General features: G+C 41.7%; 1 protein-coding gene across 1 annotated transcript in view; it reads right to left on the bottom strand.

Annotated features, from left to right (window-relative positions):
- Positions 1-14,833: 14,833 nt before the first annotated feature.
- setbp1 (SET binding protein 1) overlaps positions 14,834-19,842 on the bottom strand; it is a 38,326-nt gene continuing 33,317 nt past the window's right edge. Inside the window, exon 7 of the mRNA XM_063488942.1 lies at positions 14,834-19,733. Coding sequence (XP_063345012.1) covers positions 19,228-19,733 — 506 coding nt within the window. The 3' untranslated portion in view covers positions 14,834-19,227. The remainder of the gene's footprint in view (positions 19,734-19,842) is intronic.

The following is a 19,842-nucleotide window of genomic DNA, read 5'->3' as shown; positions in this document are numbered from 1 at the left end:
GAGTCTGAGACAAAGCCAGAAGGTCAAGGAAAGGGTGTTAAAACAAGTTCATTTGCAATTAATTGCAGAAAATAGTTTTTTTAAATGATGGCATAAATGACTTGATTTATAGTTTTATGGTTAATGACCAAAATGACTCCTCAAAATCCTAAAATGCTGACAGTAAAATACAAAAAAAAAAAATAGAATATGTGGAAATAGATTGAGAAAGAAAAACATTTTTTCAGGTTATTGAGGATCTTGCAAAACATAACACACACCGTGAAAAATGTCTGGTCAAATATGAGTCCTGCAGAAATCATTCAAGGTTTCAGGGCTTGTTTATTATCTATGTGGGAAAGGTAGAGCAGATCAGATACCACTGATACTGGTGTGTGGTGTTTTTCTCTACAATTTGATGTGACCACAGATATTGTCTGAGAAGCATATATTGTTTAAGGGCAGATTAGATTATGAAAGATTACCACGAATATTCTGCTTTGCTGACCTTTTACTAAAATGCACAGTTGGGTGAGCAGTGTGTTGCCATTTTAGACTTAGAATTGCAATGCTCTGCGCTAGCTGTGCTGATGTGTGGCATCATACATAGACAAGCCTTAAGGCTAAAAGTACTATACCTGACCGCAAACAAGCAATGAATGAAGCAGTTAGCACAATCAACTTGACAACACTTCGTATAAAACCCCCCCAGCCCTTCTCTGTCAAGAACACAACTTCAGTGTTGTATCACTGCACAGTGCACAAGCTATGAGAGCATTTGTAGACACTTAATTTGGGGGTGGGGTGGACACCTCAATAACTCTGTCTTCTGATGGAAATGGGTTTTCACTCCAGAAAAGTCTGTAAAACACTTATGCAGATATTTTGTGTACTTTAAACCCAAAGCTGTGTGCACACTGGAGTTATTAGAAAGCTTGTGCAAGGTTGTACTGTAAGTGTGTGTATATTGTTTAACACTGCAGAACAATTAAATTCAAGAAAAAACAAAGACTATGGGCGCTCAGACTGGCCAAGTGAATAATAAACACAAAATAGCATGTTAAAGTAAACTAAATCTGCATTCTGCCACAAAATATCTGTATCTACAGCCGTGCAACATGAATTATAAATGACTTTTGGATGACTGGATGAATTCATCTGTTGTTCCAAAAATCTCTGACCAGTACTTTGGTGTTTCCATTTAAACAAAAACAAAACAAACATTATTCTGGATGCTGTTCGCTTTCTTTAACATTCAATAAACTGCAGTTCCCAAAAACCCAAACATGATCCAGCCATTTGTTCATGTGTGTGTGTGTGTGTGTGTGTGTGTGTGTGTGTGTGTGTGTGTGTGTGTGTGTGTGTGTGTGTGTGTGTGTGTGTTCAACAGCCGGAGAGCGAGGGAGAGCCGCAGGTATAAGGGAAAACAAAGGCTCGCTTGTTCACAGCGGTACTTTATCCTCATTACACTCCTCATTTGTTTACACTGTTAAGTCTCTCACTTCCTCCATCCTTCACTGCCCCCCTCCCCCACCTCCCCATTCATTTAGTACACAATCTGTAATCAGTGTTTACACTCTTGACGCCCTTCGTCATGGCATGAGCTGCAGCTCAGACATGTTACTGTAAATTTGTCTGCAGTGTTGGCGGAGCATGCGACTCACAAACATGTCGCATTTCAGGAGGAGAATCACACCTAAAGAAAGTGCATTTAAGCTAACAGTGAGGAAGGTGAAGTAGTCTTCATGCAAGAAAGGATTAAAAGAAAAACAAAAGCATGAGTGGAAGTATGCTTTGGTGGTGCTGGAGGGGTTAAATCTGTTGGGGCGAGGAGGATGAGAGTTAAGACCACGCAGAAGAATTAAAATCAGACAGACGGAGAAAATGGGAGCAGAAGGAAGAGATCAAGAGAACGACAAAGCAAGGAAAGAGGAGAAAGAGGCCGAGCAAAGGAGAGCAAAAGACAGAAAGTAATTGGTTCTATGATGGCTTCCAGCTGCATGGCGCCTGGCCAAACCAACTTTTCATATTATTCAGACACACACACACACACACACACATTCACACACTTTTCGAGGGAGTTGTGCACCATAAACATTAGATCTCGGTAGTTTGTGACAATATATGTTAGGAACTGTGACATGCTCGGTTGCTCAATGTGAAAAATCCTTTGTGAGATTGCAATAATGACCTGTTCCTCTCAGTAACGAGCAGATTCCTTCCTGTGCTCACTGCTGAAGGTGTGTAACATAAATAAAATGCAGTCATACCGCCTGCAGGATTGAGGGGCCAAAATAATTCTGTTAGAGATGTATCTTTGCAGCAGAGACTTTCCAGGCAATTCATCTCCCCCTAAGGTGCAGATAACCAGCGTCTGCATTATGAAGGGAATGATATTAGGCCAGTAGCTCACTTCAGTAATAGGAACATAGTCTGTGTTTAATAGAGACAGAAAACAGTTAGCTGATGATTAAAACTTTTTTATATGCTATTGTAATGAGTCTCTTGTGAGTTGTTGAAACTCAGCTGGAGACGTCAAACTCCCGGCGACAAAGACTCTGACAGTCGATGTAAGCACATATGGGCAGATGTGATATACGCTCGCGACAATCTGACTGCTGGAGGCGTGATGTGACATCTGTTTGAGAGACAGTAAATTAGCAAGTTTGCCTGCAAGTGAATCGTGTCAGTCAAAATAATTTATCCGCACACATCACACTCACGCACTCAGCGAATGCTACAACATAAAGAAAACAAACAGTGAACAGTGGAAGAAGATCCGTGTTAACAATGGCACTGCTCCAAAATGCTGCAAATAATCGATTAAAATTAATTAAGAGGTGACAGACATTTAAATTTGTATTTTAAAAAAACAGAAACACGGAAAAATCAGCCTGCTTTTCGTGTGGGCTTGTTTCCAAACAGTTATGACAGTGTTAAATTAGCTCGTCAGGCACGCAGACAGATGGGTTGCCAAAATGAAACTAATATTAAATCGCTGAATACTGTATTACTCAGAACATCACAGCCGTGAACAGCTCCCCCTTATTGCTCTCAGGATGACACTTTGGCATTTCCAGTTAAAGGACAGTTTTTTTTCTTTGTTTGTGGTTTTGGGGGTTTTTTATTTGTAGGTGTAAAAAAGAAGCGACAGTCCCTTTTTGATCGGGTAAAGAACAGCAAGAAAGGGGGATGGTTACCAAGTATTCCAAATCAACTAGTTATTCCAAATAAAATATACAGTGGGATCAAATGTATTCAATTAAAAGGCGCTAAACTACAACTCTAAAAAAAAAACAACTGGCAGGCAAAAACTAAATAAACAGCTACAACAGTCTCAGCAGAAACTTTGATCACTGGTTGTTGCTCTCGTTGCTGCAAGGTGCAAGCTACCCTGGATCCAGCCTCTCTGTTGTGCCAGTAGCTCATTCCAGAGGATGCGGTTCCATGACTTGTGAGCCCTGGGATCATTTTTTTAGTTCCTTCCTGCCTTCCTTCCTTCCTTCCTTGGTTGCAACCCTGCCCATCTGTTCCCTCTGTTGTTTGTCCCTTACTTTCCCTTTTTGAAGGGATGGACTGGACAGGTGTCATCCATGAGCTGATTGTTAAGACATATAGAAAAGCTTTGCAATGTATATCAACTAATGAAACTACAAATTAAAGCAAATGCAGCAAAATTTGCCTTAAAAGCAGAAGATCCCTGGTTCAGTCCTGGGAGGAGACACAAATCTCATTGGGGCCACATCACGAAGGGGATCCAGTGTAAAAACTGCCACCGCTGTGGTGACCTCTTGTGAAAATTGTGCACCTCTTGTGCAGCCAACAGTCACGTCTTCTCTACTTTTGCTGTGTGACATAAGCATTTTCAAAGTCAGTGTCACAGGGAGCAGGAGGCTTTACAAGTGTGAACATGTCTTTCTTTTTTTTTTTCTTACTTGGAAGGCAAAGAAGAAGAAATAAAAGGTGGAAAAGCAAATCTGTCTGCCAGTTTAACAGCTCATTTTCAGTTCTAGAGTCTACCGCTAAAGAAAATCTCTCTAATTGATATGCAGCTAACACTTTGTCTTACACTGAAGGTTAGTCACGGGCTGTTCACTGATACTGTAACTCCTAAAACAAGGCTTCAGATGGCTAATCCAAGTCTTGAGTCAGTAAAGCCGTCTGCTGTTTGACATTCTCACAGCTTCTTGCTCTCTCCCCCTCCATCCCCAGTTGCCTGGGGGCTTTATCCACTAAGTCTAAACATTGGCAGCTCCAATATTTTAATTCCTTCTTGAAAACTGATTTTTCCCCTTTATGCCTCATGCTCATCTGTTTTTTATGTGGCCGTGACCAAGACTATAATGTTATTAGAGTCCAAGTTAAGACAAAAGCGCCATTTGGATCAGATAAGCTTGATGAGGGCTGGAAAGAGCAACTATGAATCTGTGCGGCTTTCTCTACATTTCTTTTTCTCGCTCTCTTGCGCTGATGGATGTCCTCTTCTCTGCTCTCAAACAGATGGCAGCGGTATTAGGACTTGGATGTTCAGGAACAAGAGAACTAAAATTATTATCTCTGACATTTCAATACAGCCTTTAGTGCGAGCTACCACAAGGGCTTCCAAATCCATTCAAGCTAATCTAGACCCCTCTTCATACAGCTTATCCTTCTCAAGCTTCTTCCTCTTTAAGCTCCTTGGATCACTGCTCGTCAAAATCATCTCAAACAATTTACAGTGTGTAGAGCATAGCCGCAACATAAAGACACCATCATGTAATGACATTTAAGCCCTCAGACACTGACTGGAAGTGACTGGATCCATTTCTCATGGTGTTTATACTCTCAGCAGGAGACGAGCCAAATCCCAGGCTATGGCATGGTAAATTAACATTGACTGTGGTCTTCACTTTCACAGCAATACGAGCAGTTATCAGAATCACACAATCACACAAGAGAGTCTTATTATGCATGGTAGTAAATGACTAATCTTTAATGAGACCCACATTTAACCTTCTAATGGCTCTTTATTAGACTAATGAGCTATGCCCTAGTGTGTGTGTGTGTGTGTGTGTGTGTGTGTGTGTGTGTGTGTGTGTGTGCGTGTGGAAAAGGAGGAAATGTGTGTGTGCAGACTGTAAGTGAGTGCAGCAGTGAAACACTAATTAAGCTGTCGGATGGTGCAGCAGATTAGGCAGGGCCCCCTGCAGAGTCTTCGGCCCCGGTAGGCAAACAGGCTTCATCCCTCAGCCAGCCAACCCAAATACATCCCAGCCCAGCTCTAACCAGAGCTCAGGAATAACATCAGTGCTCGCTTCACCCAAATATCTTCAGCCCAGTGAGGACAGATCAGATGGCTAGCCAGAGCCAGCAGCCCAGACTGAAGGCTGGACAGAGATTTTCGCCTCAGCTGTGGAGGAGATTAGCAGCTTTTCTCACACTCTATATGCACACATATTCAGGGGACACATATAGAAGCACATGCATGAACACAATGAACACAAGCATTTAAAAAAAAAAAACATTTGCCAGAGATAAAGTTCAGACAGGAGAAATGAGTCTGTGTGCATCGGCTGCACATCCTGACCTATATTTAAATAAATCATTGAGGGAGGTTGTGCATGTTTTTACCATATAAATAACAAATAATACATAACACTTGTGTTGCAGATTTGTGGCATGGAGGCCACAAAGTTTGGTTTCTTTCACATTTGGCACCAGAAGAAATATAGCATATTGTCTAGAGGGAGCACCAAAGAATAACCACAAATAAACAAAAGATCGCATTCACCTCCGGAGTGTTCACATTTATATCTTATCTTTTACCTGTTTGGGATAAAAGCACAGGCTGCCTGTGACTGCTGCTCATCCTGGAGGATGTAAGGCTACTCTCCCAGGCTCTTAAAATGGCCGCTTGGAGGCATGGAGACAGAGGGTTCCTTTTATTAATGCTACACCTTTGATTAATCTCAGCAAATCTGTTCCCCATCCAATGCCTGACAGCTCTGGGGCTGATGCAGGGACCCCAGTACACACGCAGACACACACACACACACTTGCGTATGCACAAACACTGTCAGTGAGTGTTGACACAGTCCAGATGTTGGCAGCTCTGTTCCAAATGAAAGCAGGGCAGCCGGCCAACAACCTGAACCACTCTCCCCATCAAATGATATGTTTACAATAATACTTTTCTGAGACTCTGGAGACACACGCACATGTGTGCATGCATGCACAAAGACAGTCCATACACACACATACACACAGCATGCAAGTGCATTCTCAAAGCAAGGGAAATGAACTAATGGAAAGCAAGGTTACCACATTGGGTGCAAAGGCATACCAACTTGTGGTGGGACAGATGAGAGAGATGAGACCAAGACAAGGAAAATTTGGTATAGCAGAAAGTAGAGAAAGGCAGAAAGCAGAGCATGTGACAAATAGTGTGATCAAAAGAAAGGAGCGAGTCATTATCATTGCCTTGTTTGGATCTGTATTCCCCCCGCTATGTCAGTCAGACAGAGTGAGACAGGGGATGGAAAAATAATAGTGTAGTTATGTAATGTGCCTGGGAGGGCTGGAACTGCAACAGGCAAAGAGGGGAAAAAAACACCTCTGGTTACACAGATTGGGGCAGTAAAGGTCAGTCTGGACCTACTGTTTTCTATAGCAGTGTCACTCATATATTTCCAACCCCTTGACCTCCTTTCCATCCTCCAAAAAGTCAGTGAGAACTAGTTTTGCAGGATTGAGGAACAAAAGTTGTACAATTCATTCCCACATGATAATTTCCAAGGTGAAAAATAATAAGGTAGTGCAAAACTGTCAGAAACTGCACTTCCTTGAGGGGTCACTTGAGGCTGGCTCCACAGGTGAGACTCCACTGTTAAGTTTACAGCAAACAAACAAAAAAAAAAAAAAGCAGGTCTGGGTCTCTGCTGCTAATTTTCCCCATTAAAACAACTGTTTAAATGTAGTTTAGGCTTAATCTTGTGCTTAATCAGGTCCTCTGCAGCTTTGACTGACAGGTGGCTGTTACCACTAGCTTCCAACTCCACCAAGTGGAGTCAATGAACTGCATCAGAGCCAGGCAAGAGGAGTCTTTCAACTTCCTAATTAATAACACAGTAATAACAGAATTTGCTGCAATTCAGCTGGGACTGCAGCAGAGCTCTTTCATTAGAGAGTCATCAGTGAAAGAGAGTGAGTGGAGCTAAACAATAAATATATACACCTGCTTTTTGATTTGATATTTAGTTTCATTTGAGATTTTCTTACAGGAAAACCAACATTCTGCTTATTTTTTGGTTAATGATTTATACACATTCCCTCGATAGCTCCAGTTTGCAGATGATAACTGGATGTTTGAAACATTAGATAACCACAGATGAAACCTACACATGTGTATAAGAAGCAGCTGGTTGTGGTGGTCAGAGGTGACTGCTATCAGGTGACGGCCTCATGCCTGAAATCAAAACATCTTTTGTCTCAAAAACAACCAACCAACAACCAATTTCATGGTTTGGACCATGAAATTTTGATTTTGGGGCTGAATGGTAAGTGAGCTGGTACTTATACAGATGTTTTCTACTCTAACTGAGCACTCAGAGGGCTTTTTTTTTTCACCACAAGCCACATTCACCAATCCAAACATATATTCATAGTGTGGTTTATTCTATGTCTTGAAGCATTTCATGCACTCACACTAAGATGATTGCATTGGGGGAAACTTGGGGTTCATTATTTCAACCAAGGACACTTCTACATGCAGACTAGAGAAACCGAGGATTGAACCACGACCTTCTCATTGGTAGACAAATCACTCTATCCTCTGACTCAGAGCCACCCACTAAAGCGCCCATTCATTCTGGACTGTGGGGTGAGCAGAAGTCCAGGCAGTCTGAGTTCTTCAGTGTTTAGAGGATTTTTTGTCTGGAGCTTTAAACCATGCTCTTCCTTTAAGATTATTTTCAGTCTAATTATCTGACACATGCCCTTGTGGTTTAAACATACCAACAGCCTATCCAGGAAGTGTGTGCTCCGGATTGGCTGAGTTAAATGTTTTCATTTTATTTATGAAATGTATTTTACCTTCATTGATTCATATGCTATCATCCTGTGCATGTGCATCCCTGTATGGAAAGTCTATGCATTTCTTAAAAACCAGAATCTCTGAAAAAGAGCAGAAATGGCCATAAACATTGGATGCATTGGATGATTTTTTTCATGTTGCGTGATTGCTTGCACATTAATGTTGCCCTGTGCGACTACTTTTTGTTATAGGCTAACTAGACAGCCACCTAGGGCATCGCCAGCTGGAGGGGCATTAAACGGGAGAGAAAGTATTTTGTCATTAATCATACATACAGACGTAATTTCCTTAGGGATTAATAAATCTGACATTTGAAAGTCTGCCGCTGACATCCTGTGCATACCACACATTGTTACACTACAATAACCAGCTAATGCAGACAGACTGAAGGAAAAGTGTCTGCGGGGAACTGGTTCTGAAATATCCTGGAGTTATTTAAAGCTTTTTGATCTGCAGTTCAGTTGCTAACACTGCTAGGAGGATTAACATATGAGTAACCAGGTTTCTGACGTTCTCCACTAGCATTAGTGTAATATAATCCACTCTGTGATAACTTATAATGCGGATAATATTGTTATGTGCAAGTCTGAATTTGTATGAGTTAGTGTGTCAGTAGCTCGACAGTAATGGGGATTTCCCACGGTTGTGATACTGATACCCTGTGAACTATAAATCCAAATGTTAGGGGGACATAATATCCAAATCTCGCCTAGAAATCAAAATGACTAGAGCGCTTGTTTTCAACTATCCTTCTCTGTCACAGACTCTTGTGTTGACAGACTGAAGCGTCTGCACAGGTGTTTTTATCTAATGACTGCCTGAAAATGTTTCTATATGTCGGTACATAACCAAACATTGTCCCATGCATTTAATGAGCAGCCACTCAGTTCCAGTCCAGTGACTTTAATCATATGCCTGTTCTCAGCATGTAACTCCTGACACCTCAGAGCTTCACTCTTCTTTATTATAAGAACTCTCACATGTGAGATGCACACGTGCAAATCTGCGCGGCTGCGTTCACAAAAGTGACGGTTTAGTCAGATAACATTACACGCACAAACATACAAACAGATATTGTTGCTGAGATGTGGTTTACCGTTTCCTGGGAATTTAGCAATCAGATGGCTTATCCTTGTCATTGGTTTGCGGAAGACAAGCCACTGCAGGCCTGTCTTTATCTCAGAAGAAGGGAATGAGTGCCTGATAAAGACCTTAATCTATTCATAACTTCCAACAGGACTAGACAACCACCCAAAAAAAATGAGAAAGAAGGAAAAAACCGTTCAGAGTGCAGATTGCATGCATGCATGCTGTAATGCAAATGCTCTCAGATTCACTTCTTTCTATATTGGCTTTTTAGCAACTGTATATAATAAACTACTAAAAATATCACCAACATTTGATAGCATTTGAGCCAAATTCTGAATTCTAGAAATGTTTAATTTGATATATCAAGAATATCAAGAAAACATTTTCTCATGACTTTGGTTGATGACACTACAATTTGGTGCAAAGCACACTTACACAGAGGCCTTCTGTGTGGCCATAGACTCTAAATGAACTTAGTCACATAGAGGAAAAGTTGATGCACTCCCAAATTTGTAAGACAATATATCATTGAAGCAATATAGCATTGGAGAAAATTTGTCTTGGATGAGCGTGCTTCACCACTGTTGCTCGAATTGCCTGGCACTGTTGAAACATATGGTATGAATTATCTGCACAGCTCTGCAGAAGTGGGAGAGACAACGAGAGACAGAGACATGGAACAAAAATCTTCTTTCTCTTTTTTTTTTTAAATCCAAGAAATGTTAAATTTAATAATTGAATGTTGTCTTTTATTTTGCTGTTTTCGGCCTTTTGAAGCTTGCACTGTTCCGTGCTATCACGGGGCTGATGGAAGTGTAATGAAGTGTGGAGGAACAGTGCCAGCTTCAGCAGAAATGCCTGTGGTTCTGCCTTCCAGCCCAACACTAACAACGCAGCAGACGGGCGACGCAGATGAAAACTAACAGAGGAGTTGAAATCATTTTTTAAAACTGAGACACCGCTCCCCATGTGCCACATAATCTCATCCACTAAGGGGTGTATGTGTTCACTATGGGGGTCCATTAATAAAATATGACTGTATCATATAATAGACTCATCTGCCAAATTACAGGAGACAAGAGGAGGCTTATTAGGAGGATTGAGAGGGAGGCGTGTGTGTGTGTGTGTGAGTGAGATGGAGTCTAAATAGTGAGATTAAGTGGCCTACTCTCATCAAAAAGGCACATTACCTAAGTGTTGGCATCATTAATAAGACTCAGGCAGAGCCAATCTGCTAACAAAGACTCTAACTGTGACCAAGGAGACATGAGAGAGGTGGAAATTACTCTCAGCACAGAGGAAATTTTGTCAGTCCCCCCCCCCCCCTCCCCCGTCTTTCACAAAGCACACAAACTGCAACCATATATGAAAACATTTACATACTGTATATGCAGGAAAATGCTTATACACACACACACACACACACACAAAACAGGGCACCTAAATCAAACTGCTCTGAGTCACACTGTCACCGTGGCAACAGTGGCCGGCTCCATGCAGAACGCACTTTGTCATGTCTCTGGTGTTATTTTCTGTTTGCACCCCACACACACCAGCGGGCGCACACACCGAACCATCGTTCAGCTGCAGTAATTCCTGCACTGATCTCTCAAGTGGATCACTGAGCAAAGCACTGCAGGTGTGAGTCCTTCAGGTCACAGGGCAGATTTTTATCCCTTAAATCCTTAAAAATAGCATTTCATCTTCCCTCTTCTCTGCTACACAAAGAGCATTTGTTCAACTGCCACATTTTCTGCTGTAACCGCAGCGAGTTAGATGTTGCTCTCTGTCCTGTGGATGTGACATGAAGGCTTTTGAGGGGACTGTAGTCGCACTGATACGTTTCACCACCAGATGGTGTCTCCCATCGCTGTGCAGAGGAGAAGAGAAGAGGAGGGAAGGAGGGAGGAAGGAGGTGCTTTAGATGTTGCCTGCTCTATCCATCTTCATAAACACAAGCAATAGTCATCCTCTGAAAACACCAACAGAGATAAATTGAGAGGATGCTTGGTTACGGCAGGCTTCCTAGTTAGTTGGCCTGGACTGCAGGGCTATCTGTTGTAAATTTATGACTCTGTCTGTTGTTGGTGGTCTGTGTGGCTTTGGATGTGCTTCAAACAGACACTGATATTCATTGGCAATCACTCGTGCATCTTGACTCAGGTCAACAAAACTGATTTTCAACAAATCTGGCTCTGCGGTTTGAATCTCACCATGAAGATTTTTGTATTTGTAGTATTAGGCTTTGATGTTTATTAGAAATACTTTGGAAGCAGATCAACATTTTGGGAAACGCACATATTCTCTTTCTTGCCAAATGTTAGATGATCGAATCATTACTCTTGAGTTTGTCTGGTAATTATGAAGCTGGAGGTTATCACAGCATAAAGCGGGGTGAATATGTGCCACAGTGATTTATGCAAGGTAAGAAAAGGGCACCATAACTGAATAACTAAAGCAAAAAATGGTTAAGAGTGATGACAAAAAAACATTTCACTAACATAAAAAAATAATTATCCTGCAACCTTCAAGGTGTCTGATATGCGTTAATGCATGGCTTACTGATAAAACACTGCACAGGGATCTAATTAAATGGCAGCGTGGTGTCAATGCAGTCTTTTGCCTTGAGATTCCTTAGTGTAATATAGCCTCTTATTAAGGCTTATTAAGGGGGGGGGAGTCTTGTTTTTCATTGAAGATTGTGATGGTCTGCTGGCTGAATACAACTCTATGTTTTGCTCATGTGAGGCATAAAGACACTGAGATATCATAGACTGTATATAGAAGATGGAAGTCATTCAATGGCTCTCAAGGTCTAGTTAAAAAGTGTTTTGACATTCACACAGCATCATATATATGATATGAGAAAGAAACACAAATCAATGAGAACTTAATAAACTAAAATCTAAGGGGACACCAGGTTATCCATGTTTATCAATAGTCATTTGTAATGCATAGTGTAAGTGCTCCTTGCTATAGAAAACTTCCTGAAGCCACTTGTGTCACTACATACTAGACCACATTAACAATATCTCAAGGCTATATATACCCAGCCATCAATTTTCTGAAACACACATCCATACTAAGTCAAACTGAATGGGTGAGTGGTTGGCGACTGCAGTCCATCACATAAAGATAGAGACAACCACAAACTATCAATTTGAAGCCTACAGTCAATTTAGAATTACCAATAAACCTAACATGCATGGCTTTGGCCTGTGGGAGGAAACACAAGCACCTGGAGGAAACCCACATAGGCAGATGGAGAACATACGGATTTCACAGTAAATGCCCCAGGCCTGCTATTAAACAGCAGTGCTAACCACTACAGCACACTGTCACCAAGTGGTATATGTGTATGAAAATATGTTTTAAATAATTTTAGGCTTAAAACATGAAAATAAAAGTTCCAGAGGTACAAAGGCTGCTTTGGTTTGCATAAATATGGACGTGAATAGCTAGAAGACGACACAAGCAGCTGTTTTAGTTTACAGTTAGTTAGGACGATTGTGCTGCAGATGTTGGTATGAAAAAGAAAATACTTTCTGTACTTTTTCTTCCCACAGACTTGCTTCCTTGCCTCATGAATATAAGTGGGGTTAAAACACTGATTTGAGGAGTTGGTGAGACTTTAGGAAGAAAAATCAGCAAGCCGAGATCACAATCACAATACTACCAAAAACCACTATCACCAAAGCAAGCTCATGCTCAACACGCACAGCTTTTGTACCATGAGAAAAACAATTCAACACATTACAAATTACAATCTGTAAAAAATTAAAGTTATTACAAATGGTCAGTTTTGCCTGCAAGAAAATGTACAGTCTGCAAAGAGCCAATCTAAAGTCAGAAGAACTAAGTAGATTACCCTAGAAATTAAAAACTGCTGGTCAACTTGATTTATGCATATTTTAAGAAGCCTGTGCTTCTCCCTCAACCCCAAATCTACATTCCACAAAAGGGTGGACCTACACAGGGTTGGGAGGAAGATCCTCCCAAATTTTTGAGCCTTTTGTTTAGGTTTGAGAATAGTAAACCTTCAGCCCCTGCTACACACCACAATTCATAAAACCTGTTCTCCTCCTACACTCCCTGAGTTCAAGTATTTAGCCCTGCATTTCCAGGACAGTCTTTATCTTCAAATACCATCAGCATGACACTGATGCAAGCCTCCCAAAATTTTGGTTAACTTTTTATTTTTACTTAAAAAAAAAAAAAGAAAGAAAGGTGTGTTTTAGGATTTTTAGGCTCTATTGGACAGGAAAGTTGGAGACTGAGTGTAACGGGAATGTCACCCAGGAAATGGTCTGGGATGGCCCCTGCAGAAGTGACTTAAAGGTCTCCTGTGCAAACAGGTGGGCCACAGTGGCAGCAGTCAAAATATTTTTACTGGAATAATTTGGCATAGACAGATCAGCCTTCACAGAACTGTCATGAAACAGAAAAGTTTCAGATACAGTGTGGAGCAATAAGACAGGAATACCAAAAAGGACCTGTGACAGAAATTCCCAGTGGTTTTCTTTCTTTTGTCCGGGATGGTGGCTCCATCTTCTGACTGCTTAGAATCTATTTCTAACTTAATTATAAACAGATTCATATATATATATATTCGTATGGGCAGAGCTGTAGTTATCACGCTAGTATTTCTCTGCATGGATATACTGGAGGAAGCTGGTGCCCTTTGAAAGCTCCAGTTTCCCTTTTTGAAGTAATATCACTGAAGTTATTGTCTGCCCATTTCAGCCAGATGACTTTTAATTATCACGGGCATTCATCCAATCATTGATAATATTGCATGTGTTTTATGTAGTCAACCACAGTGTCTCAGAGTAAACCGCGGTTTGACACTAAACCCCGTGAGAAAATCCACGTATCATCAGATTGATGATTCTCTTCTCCCTCCTTTAATTGTAGCTCCTGCTCCAGAGTACATCCATCATACAGGATGTGTTTTGCTGGGTTTTTTTGTTTTTTTTTTCACTGTGATCTATCTCATCCTCCTGTGCAGAGGGTGGAGTGGGGCCATGTGGGCTCATTTACAGGCATCAGTAGTGAGTGATTTGGGTGCAGCACCACTGCAGCCTTGACTGCCATCAAATGAAGGGGGAGATTTTTTTTTTTTTTTTTTACCACAACACCGGCAGTGCCAACGGTTCAATCAGCACTACAAGATACACTGAGACACATTTGGGCAGCTCACCCTGCAACCATGGTAACAGAAGAATTTTACTAGTTGGCAGCAGCCAATAGTGGGGCACTTCCCACTCAGTTCTGTCCAATAACAGAGCAGCCTGCAGCCCAGCCCACCTAGAACTAACACTGATGGGCTAATGCAGTGAGGATTTAGAGATGTAGGCTTGGTTAATGAACAAGTACAACAGTAAGAGTGTGTAGGTATGTGTGTGTGTGTGTGTGACTGAATGAGGCTGTGCTATAATCTGATGAGAGGATTCCCTCTCGTTTAACCTCGACACATTGTAGAGTAGTACTCATTCACCGAGACCATCTGACATTCAGCACCAACAGTGCAGCAAGGCCCCTGTCATCGCACTCCCCTCACTCGTTACGTGCACATGCATGCTGCACACACACTCACACACACCCACGAAGCACCTGGCTCTCATCACAAAATCAAACAGATCGGAAAATCAAATGCGATACAGCCTTAACCAGTAAGAAGCAAACAATCCCATCAACTGTCAATAAAGTCATTTATTATTTCACACAATGGATAACATGAACAACTTGAACTGTAGTTCTTCGTAATAAGTGCTCAACACTGCCAGCCAACAGAAGGGTAGCAAAAGAATGAGCCTTTCTTTTTGAGGAAAGAGAAATAATAATAAAAAAAAGAAACCTACAAGATCATGAAAGATAAACATGACCAAAAGCATGCCAGCAGACATGGATATACATATATATTACAGGTATATATGTGCTTAAGACACATATCTGTATGCCAGCAAATGCAAATACAAAATATATGTGTACATTTTACACATACATACTGTGAAGGATATATGCATATGCATGCGCCTCTAGTATTTACTCTATATGTCAAATATTTGCAGTTTTTAATATTCATACAATGTACAAAAATGTTTCATGAATTAAAAAATTCATTACAAAAAGAAACATATCAAACAATGTACAAGTCTTCCTTCAAATTCAATTGAAATTCAACTTTCGGCTTGTCTAAAATATTTATGCATACAATCAAGTTGAGCATGCAAATAAAGGAAACCCACTCTAGAAAAAGGCTCAAATACACTATGTATACAAACTAAAATATGCCCACACTGTTAGAAGAGCTCACTTTGTGCTCTAAAGAAGTACATTTATTGGTTTTCTCAATGCTTCATCTGCACTTTCAGCTTCGAACATTATAGCTTAGAAATGGTAACGTATGCTGTGAGGATGACTACATGTACATTTATGAGGCTCTGTTCCGCACGACCCCCTTGCTCCATGTGTAGGATGCACATCGCAGCACGCTACATATTGAACGAGGGGCGAAATCAAAACTTAGGTGCCATTATCTCTCATCCTAGTTGCTGTGTTGAAGTGGTAAATGCGGACTACAGGAAATACACCCCAAACCGCTAACGTAAGGTCAAACACTGCTGCGCCGCCCTTGGTGCTGAAGCCAAAGACGAGGTAAGGGATCCTTACATCAGTGTTTAGGGGCCTCCTGTAGCCACCGGTCCAGATTGGCTGCTAAGTACATCACAACAACAGTGACCTTGAACCCTATACATAACCACATCCCCTCTGCAGTCTCTGTGTAGAGTGAAAGCTCTGGATTAGGACAATACTTGTCAGTGTTAGAAGGCACCGAAGCATTGGCTGGTAGGAGAGACAGACAGGACAGACAACACCTGGGGTCTTTAACTCTAGCATCAGAGACCGCTGACTGACCACAGTATGAAGGAGTAAGCTGCCAAGTGTGTATCCTCTACACCTCACCGCCCCACATTTCTAGACCCCATCTTTGCCACAACAGACTGCAGACCCACCTAGCAAAGCAAGGTTAAGCACACTAACATCAGGGCGAGTGTATTTTTGGCTATTTCCTCTGAGAGCTCCCCGAACAAAACAACCCTCTTACTTACTCACTGCTACGGCGCTGCCCAAGCTGGCCGCAGGCAAAGTAGCTACAAGTCAGCCGGGATTTCCTATTTTTGGTCGAGTGCACGACGTTGGGGCTTCTATCCTCAACTTTTTAAAAGCGCGGTAAGGCAAATCGTTTTAGCATTCGATGTAATTTAGCCGGCCGGAGCCGTGACTGTCAATAGGCAGTGGAATTTGTCAAATATTAAAATCACTTGAGGTTGTCATTTTTCTGAATAGTTCCTTGGGTCTTGAGCAGCCTTGATAGAGAGATAAGGTCTACTGTGGTTTGAGGAGACAGTCCCAGCATAGCTGAGCCTAACTGGTATCCATGCAGGATGGACATACTAACACTATTTACAACAGACACATTAATACTGTAGTTTTACATCTGGTTAAGGCTGTACTGCATAGAGCTGCAGTCACTATAGTTTTCATGAGATGATAGTCACTTTCTGCACAACTTATTACAAATTATTACTGGTATTATTCACAATTCTTGATACATGAATTCAATTTATTGAGTAAATAAGACCACTTATTTCTCTTTGTCGAAGGGTGGACCCAGAACAGAAATTCCTTTTAAGGTCACTGCCAGGCATGGCCTGATGCATAGCAAACAACAATGTACGAGAACGTGATTTCCATAAAAATCTCCGCTGTTCCTTCTTTGCCAAGTATATAATCAGTTATATCTCTCATTATTTACTGGGCAGAGTAAGTGGTGTTTAATTATATATCTAAGACTCTGGGTACAATCAATATCACTGGATGGAGACACATCTGATACACTCTCCACCTCCGCTGCTATAGCGGTATGTAGGTAGGTATATGATGCGGATTTAAAACAGTAATATAATAGCTCCAGCCCTTCTACCTCTGTTATGATGATATGAGTCAGAAAATAAACCAGGAGGAAGCTGGGAGACACCAGACAGCAGTGTCCAGTGACAGAAGATGCTAACTATGGAAGTTGTGAAGGGACGCCGGCAGTTTCGGGGTTCTCGTGAATAAGACACACGTGTCATTTGCACAATCGTGAACATTTTGGGTCGTTGTCTGGGGCACTCCTTGCCGCTTCATATTTCTCAGGTCAAATGGTAATTTGTGAGAGAAAGAAACATAAGGCACAAGTCGAACTGCTGCAACTGAGAATCCCACCCCCGGCCGAACAAAACAGAATCTCCTGAAACAAAATTTCAACAAGGTTGCCAAAGAAACACTGATCCATTGCTTATTATTCAGAAACACCTAATCGAGAAAATACCAACCACTACCCAAAGCCACAGATACTGTCGATAGAGTTTAACAAAGGTTTAACATATTGACACACGCAAAAAAAAAAAAAAAAAAATCCAAGATGGCTACATTCTACAGTGCACATAGGAATGCTTTACATTGGTGCCAACATGGTGGAGAGTTTGTCAAACTCTGATTTAGATACTTTTAAATTATACACTGAATACTGAGACTTTGGTTTCTAAATCTAAATACTGGATTTACTTTCCAAAAATATTTTTCCAAGGATATGGATTGAAAATTATGTTAAGTAGAAAGACTGGGATTAGCTTTTTCAAAACACTGACTGTGTGAGCCCTCTTCTGCTGAACTGTCCAATTCAGACTCGGCGGGCTTCGGTTTGACGCTTTTGGCTGCGCAGCCTGCATATACAATTTGATTAAAATAATGCATGGTCTCTGGACTGGATAACCACACCGTCGAATGCCGAAACATAAGACTGGAACAAGCATGTAAGTGCTGCATTTGATTGATGAAAGTATATGTCTTTTTTTTTGTTGTTGTCTTTTTTAATAGTGCATTTAACCAATTTCTTAAGGTTTACCAAAAATACACCTGATATTCCTCCTGTATGCAATGCCCCCTGGTTATAAACACAATAATGAGTGTATGAATGAATACATGTGGTTCTTGTCTGTCTGAAAACAAGCTTGTCTTGAGTCACACCCATGTCTGTTTTTTTGGTTATAAAACAATACACACTTTCATTGTCTATGGTACAACAATTCTATTTAATATACTGTGTGCCAGTACACATCTATGAGCTGGTTTTCCCATTGTACAAGGCAGGCAACAGTGGACTTTGTTTCTATGTACAGTCTGGGACAGTCTAACCCACCATATTGCCTTTATGTCACTGCCCAGGAGAGGCCTGAGCAGGGAGAGAGGGAAAAAAATGACACAGCGGGTAGGTTGAGGGAGCTCAAGAAATGGAGATGTAAAACATTAGTGGGAATAGGTGAGAGGACAAAGGGGGATGGATTTAAGCGGCAGGCACCAGGGAGGGCTAAAGAATTGGGGTGAGCGTCAAGCAGGGATGGGGACCACGAGTGCGGAGCTGCCAGGAAGTATCAGTTACTTCTCAAAGGGAGCGAGGACACTAGGAAGGTATAGATGAATGGGAGCAAAACAGGGGAAGTAATAGGGTAAGGTGGCTTAATTACTGAAGTTATTATTCCACATGTTTTTGACAAGCTTCCTCAGAAAGGCAAAAATAAGCAGAGCTGCACAGTTTTATATTAACCATTCCCCCCTCCCCTTGCTGGTAAATATATGGCTGAAGCCACATTCAGATACAGTATCATAAAGTACCATACACATCACTGTATCAGATACATAAAGAATCACATAATATCCTACACTATCATAAGTACCACACAGTTTTAGAGCATCAGATTCAGTATCAAATAGTACCATATAGTGCCATTGTAAATAAAGGTCCAATGAATCTTTGAAAGGCCCATGTCTGGTTGGGTGTAGCAAACTGAGGGATGGCACCAGCAGTGTTCCCTCCTCCTGCTCCACCAACCCACTGTATTCCTCGCGACAACTCAGAGAGGAGAAACAAGTCAAAGTGCACCAAGGAGTCCCAAAATTAAGGGCACTGCATCTGATAGGCTTGAAACACTGCCTCCGTTAACTGCTCTCCAGTTCTGCTGGAGGTGCTTTCTCCTGCGGGTCTACTGACTGGAGGGAGCCCACAGTTCGTCCCTGCTGAGGCCCCTTCCTTTGCGTTTCCCCCCTTTGGCCAGCGGATTCACAGACCGCGCTTGATGCACCACAGTCTCAATAGTTGCTGAGATGGAATCGTGACTGGAGAACTCCAGAGGCTCGGGGGTCAGGCTCGGCCTGAGGCTGTGTCTGCCTGACAGGTTATCGCACCTCTCCAGAACAGGCATCCCCAGAGTCCTCTCATCACTTCTCCTGCTAGCCAGCATGTCCAAGCCTCGAACCTCAGCCCAATCTTCCTTCCTCGTCTTGGTCGGCTCCGGTTCCTCCAGAGGTTGTTTTCTGGGTCGTCCGGGTCGTCTTTTGATGACATTGTTTCCTGTTTTGGCTTGTCGCTGCAGGCGCTTGGCACGAAGGATCTTCTGCACATGCTCAAAGTTCAGAGAATGCATCCTCCTTACGTCCTTCTGGATCTGTTCCACTTCGCGACGTTTATACCTCCGCTTACTGGGAACACCTGGAAGAGGAGAGAGGGAGAAAGAGTCAGGTGAGAAATGTCAAGGAAAATAAATAGCAAAGTAAGGTCTATAAAAAGAAAGGACCATTTGTGCTTGCGTGTCAGTTAA

The sequence above is a fragment of the Pelmatolapia mariae genome, linkage group LG12 (assembly GCF_036321145.2).
Source record: "Pelmatolapia mariae isolate MD_Pm_ZW linkage group LG12, Pm_UMD_F_2, whole genome shotgun sequence".
NCBI lineage: Eukaryota > Metazoa > Chordata > Actinopteri > Cichliformes > Cichlidae > Pelmatolapia > Pelmatolapia mariae.
Note: the sequence above shows the minus strand (reverse complement) of the source record. Positions and strands in the feature narration are given on the sequence as shown.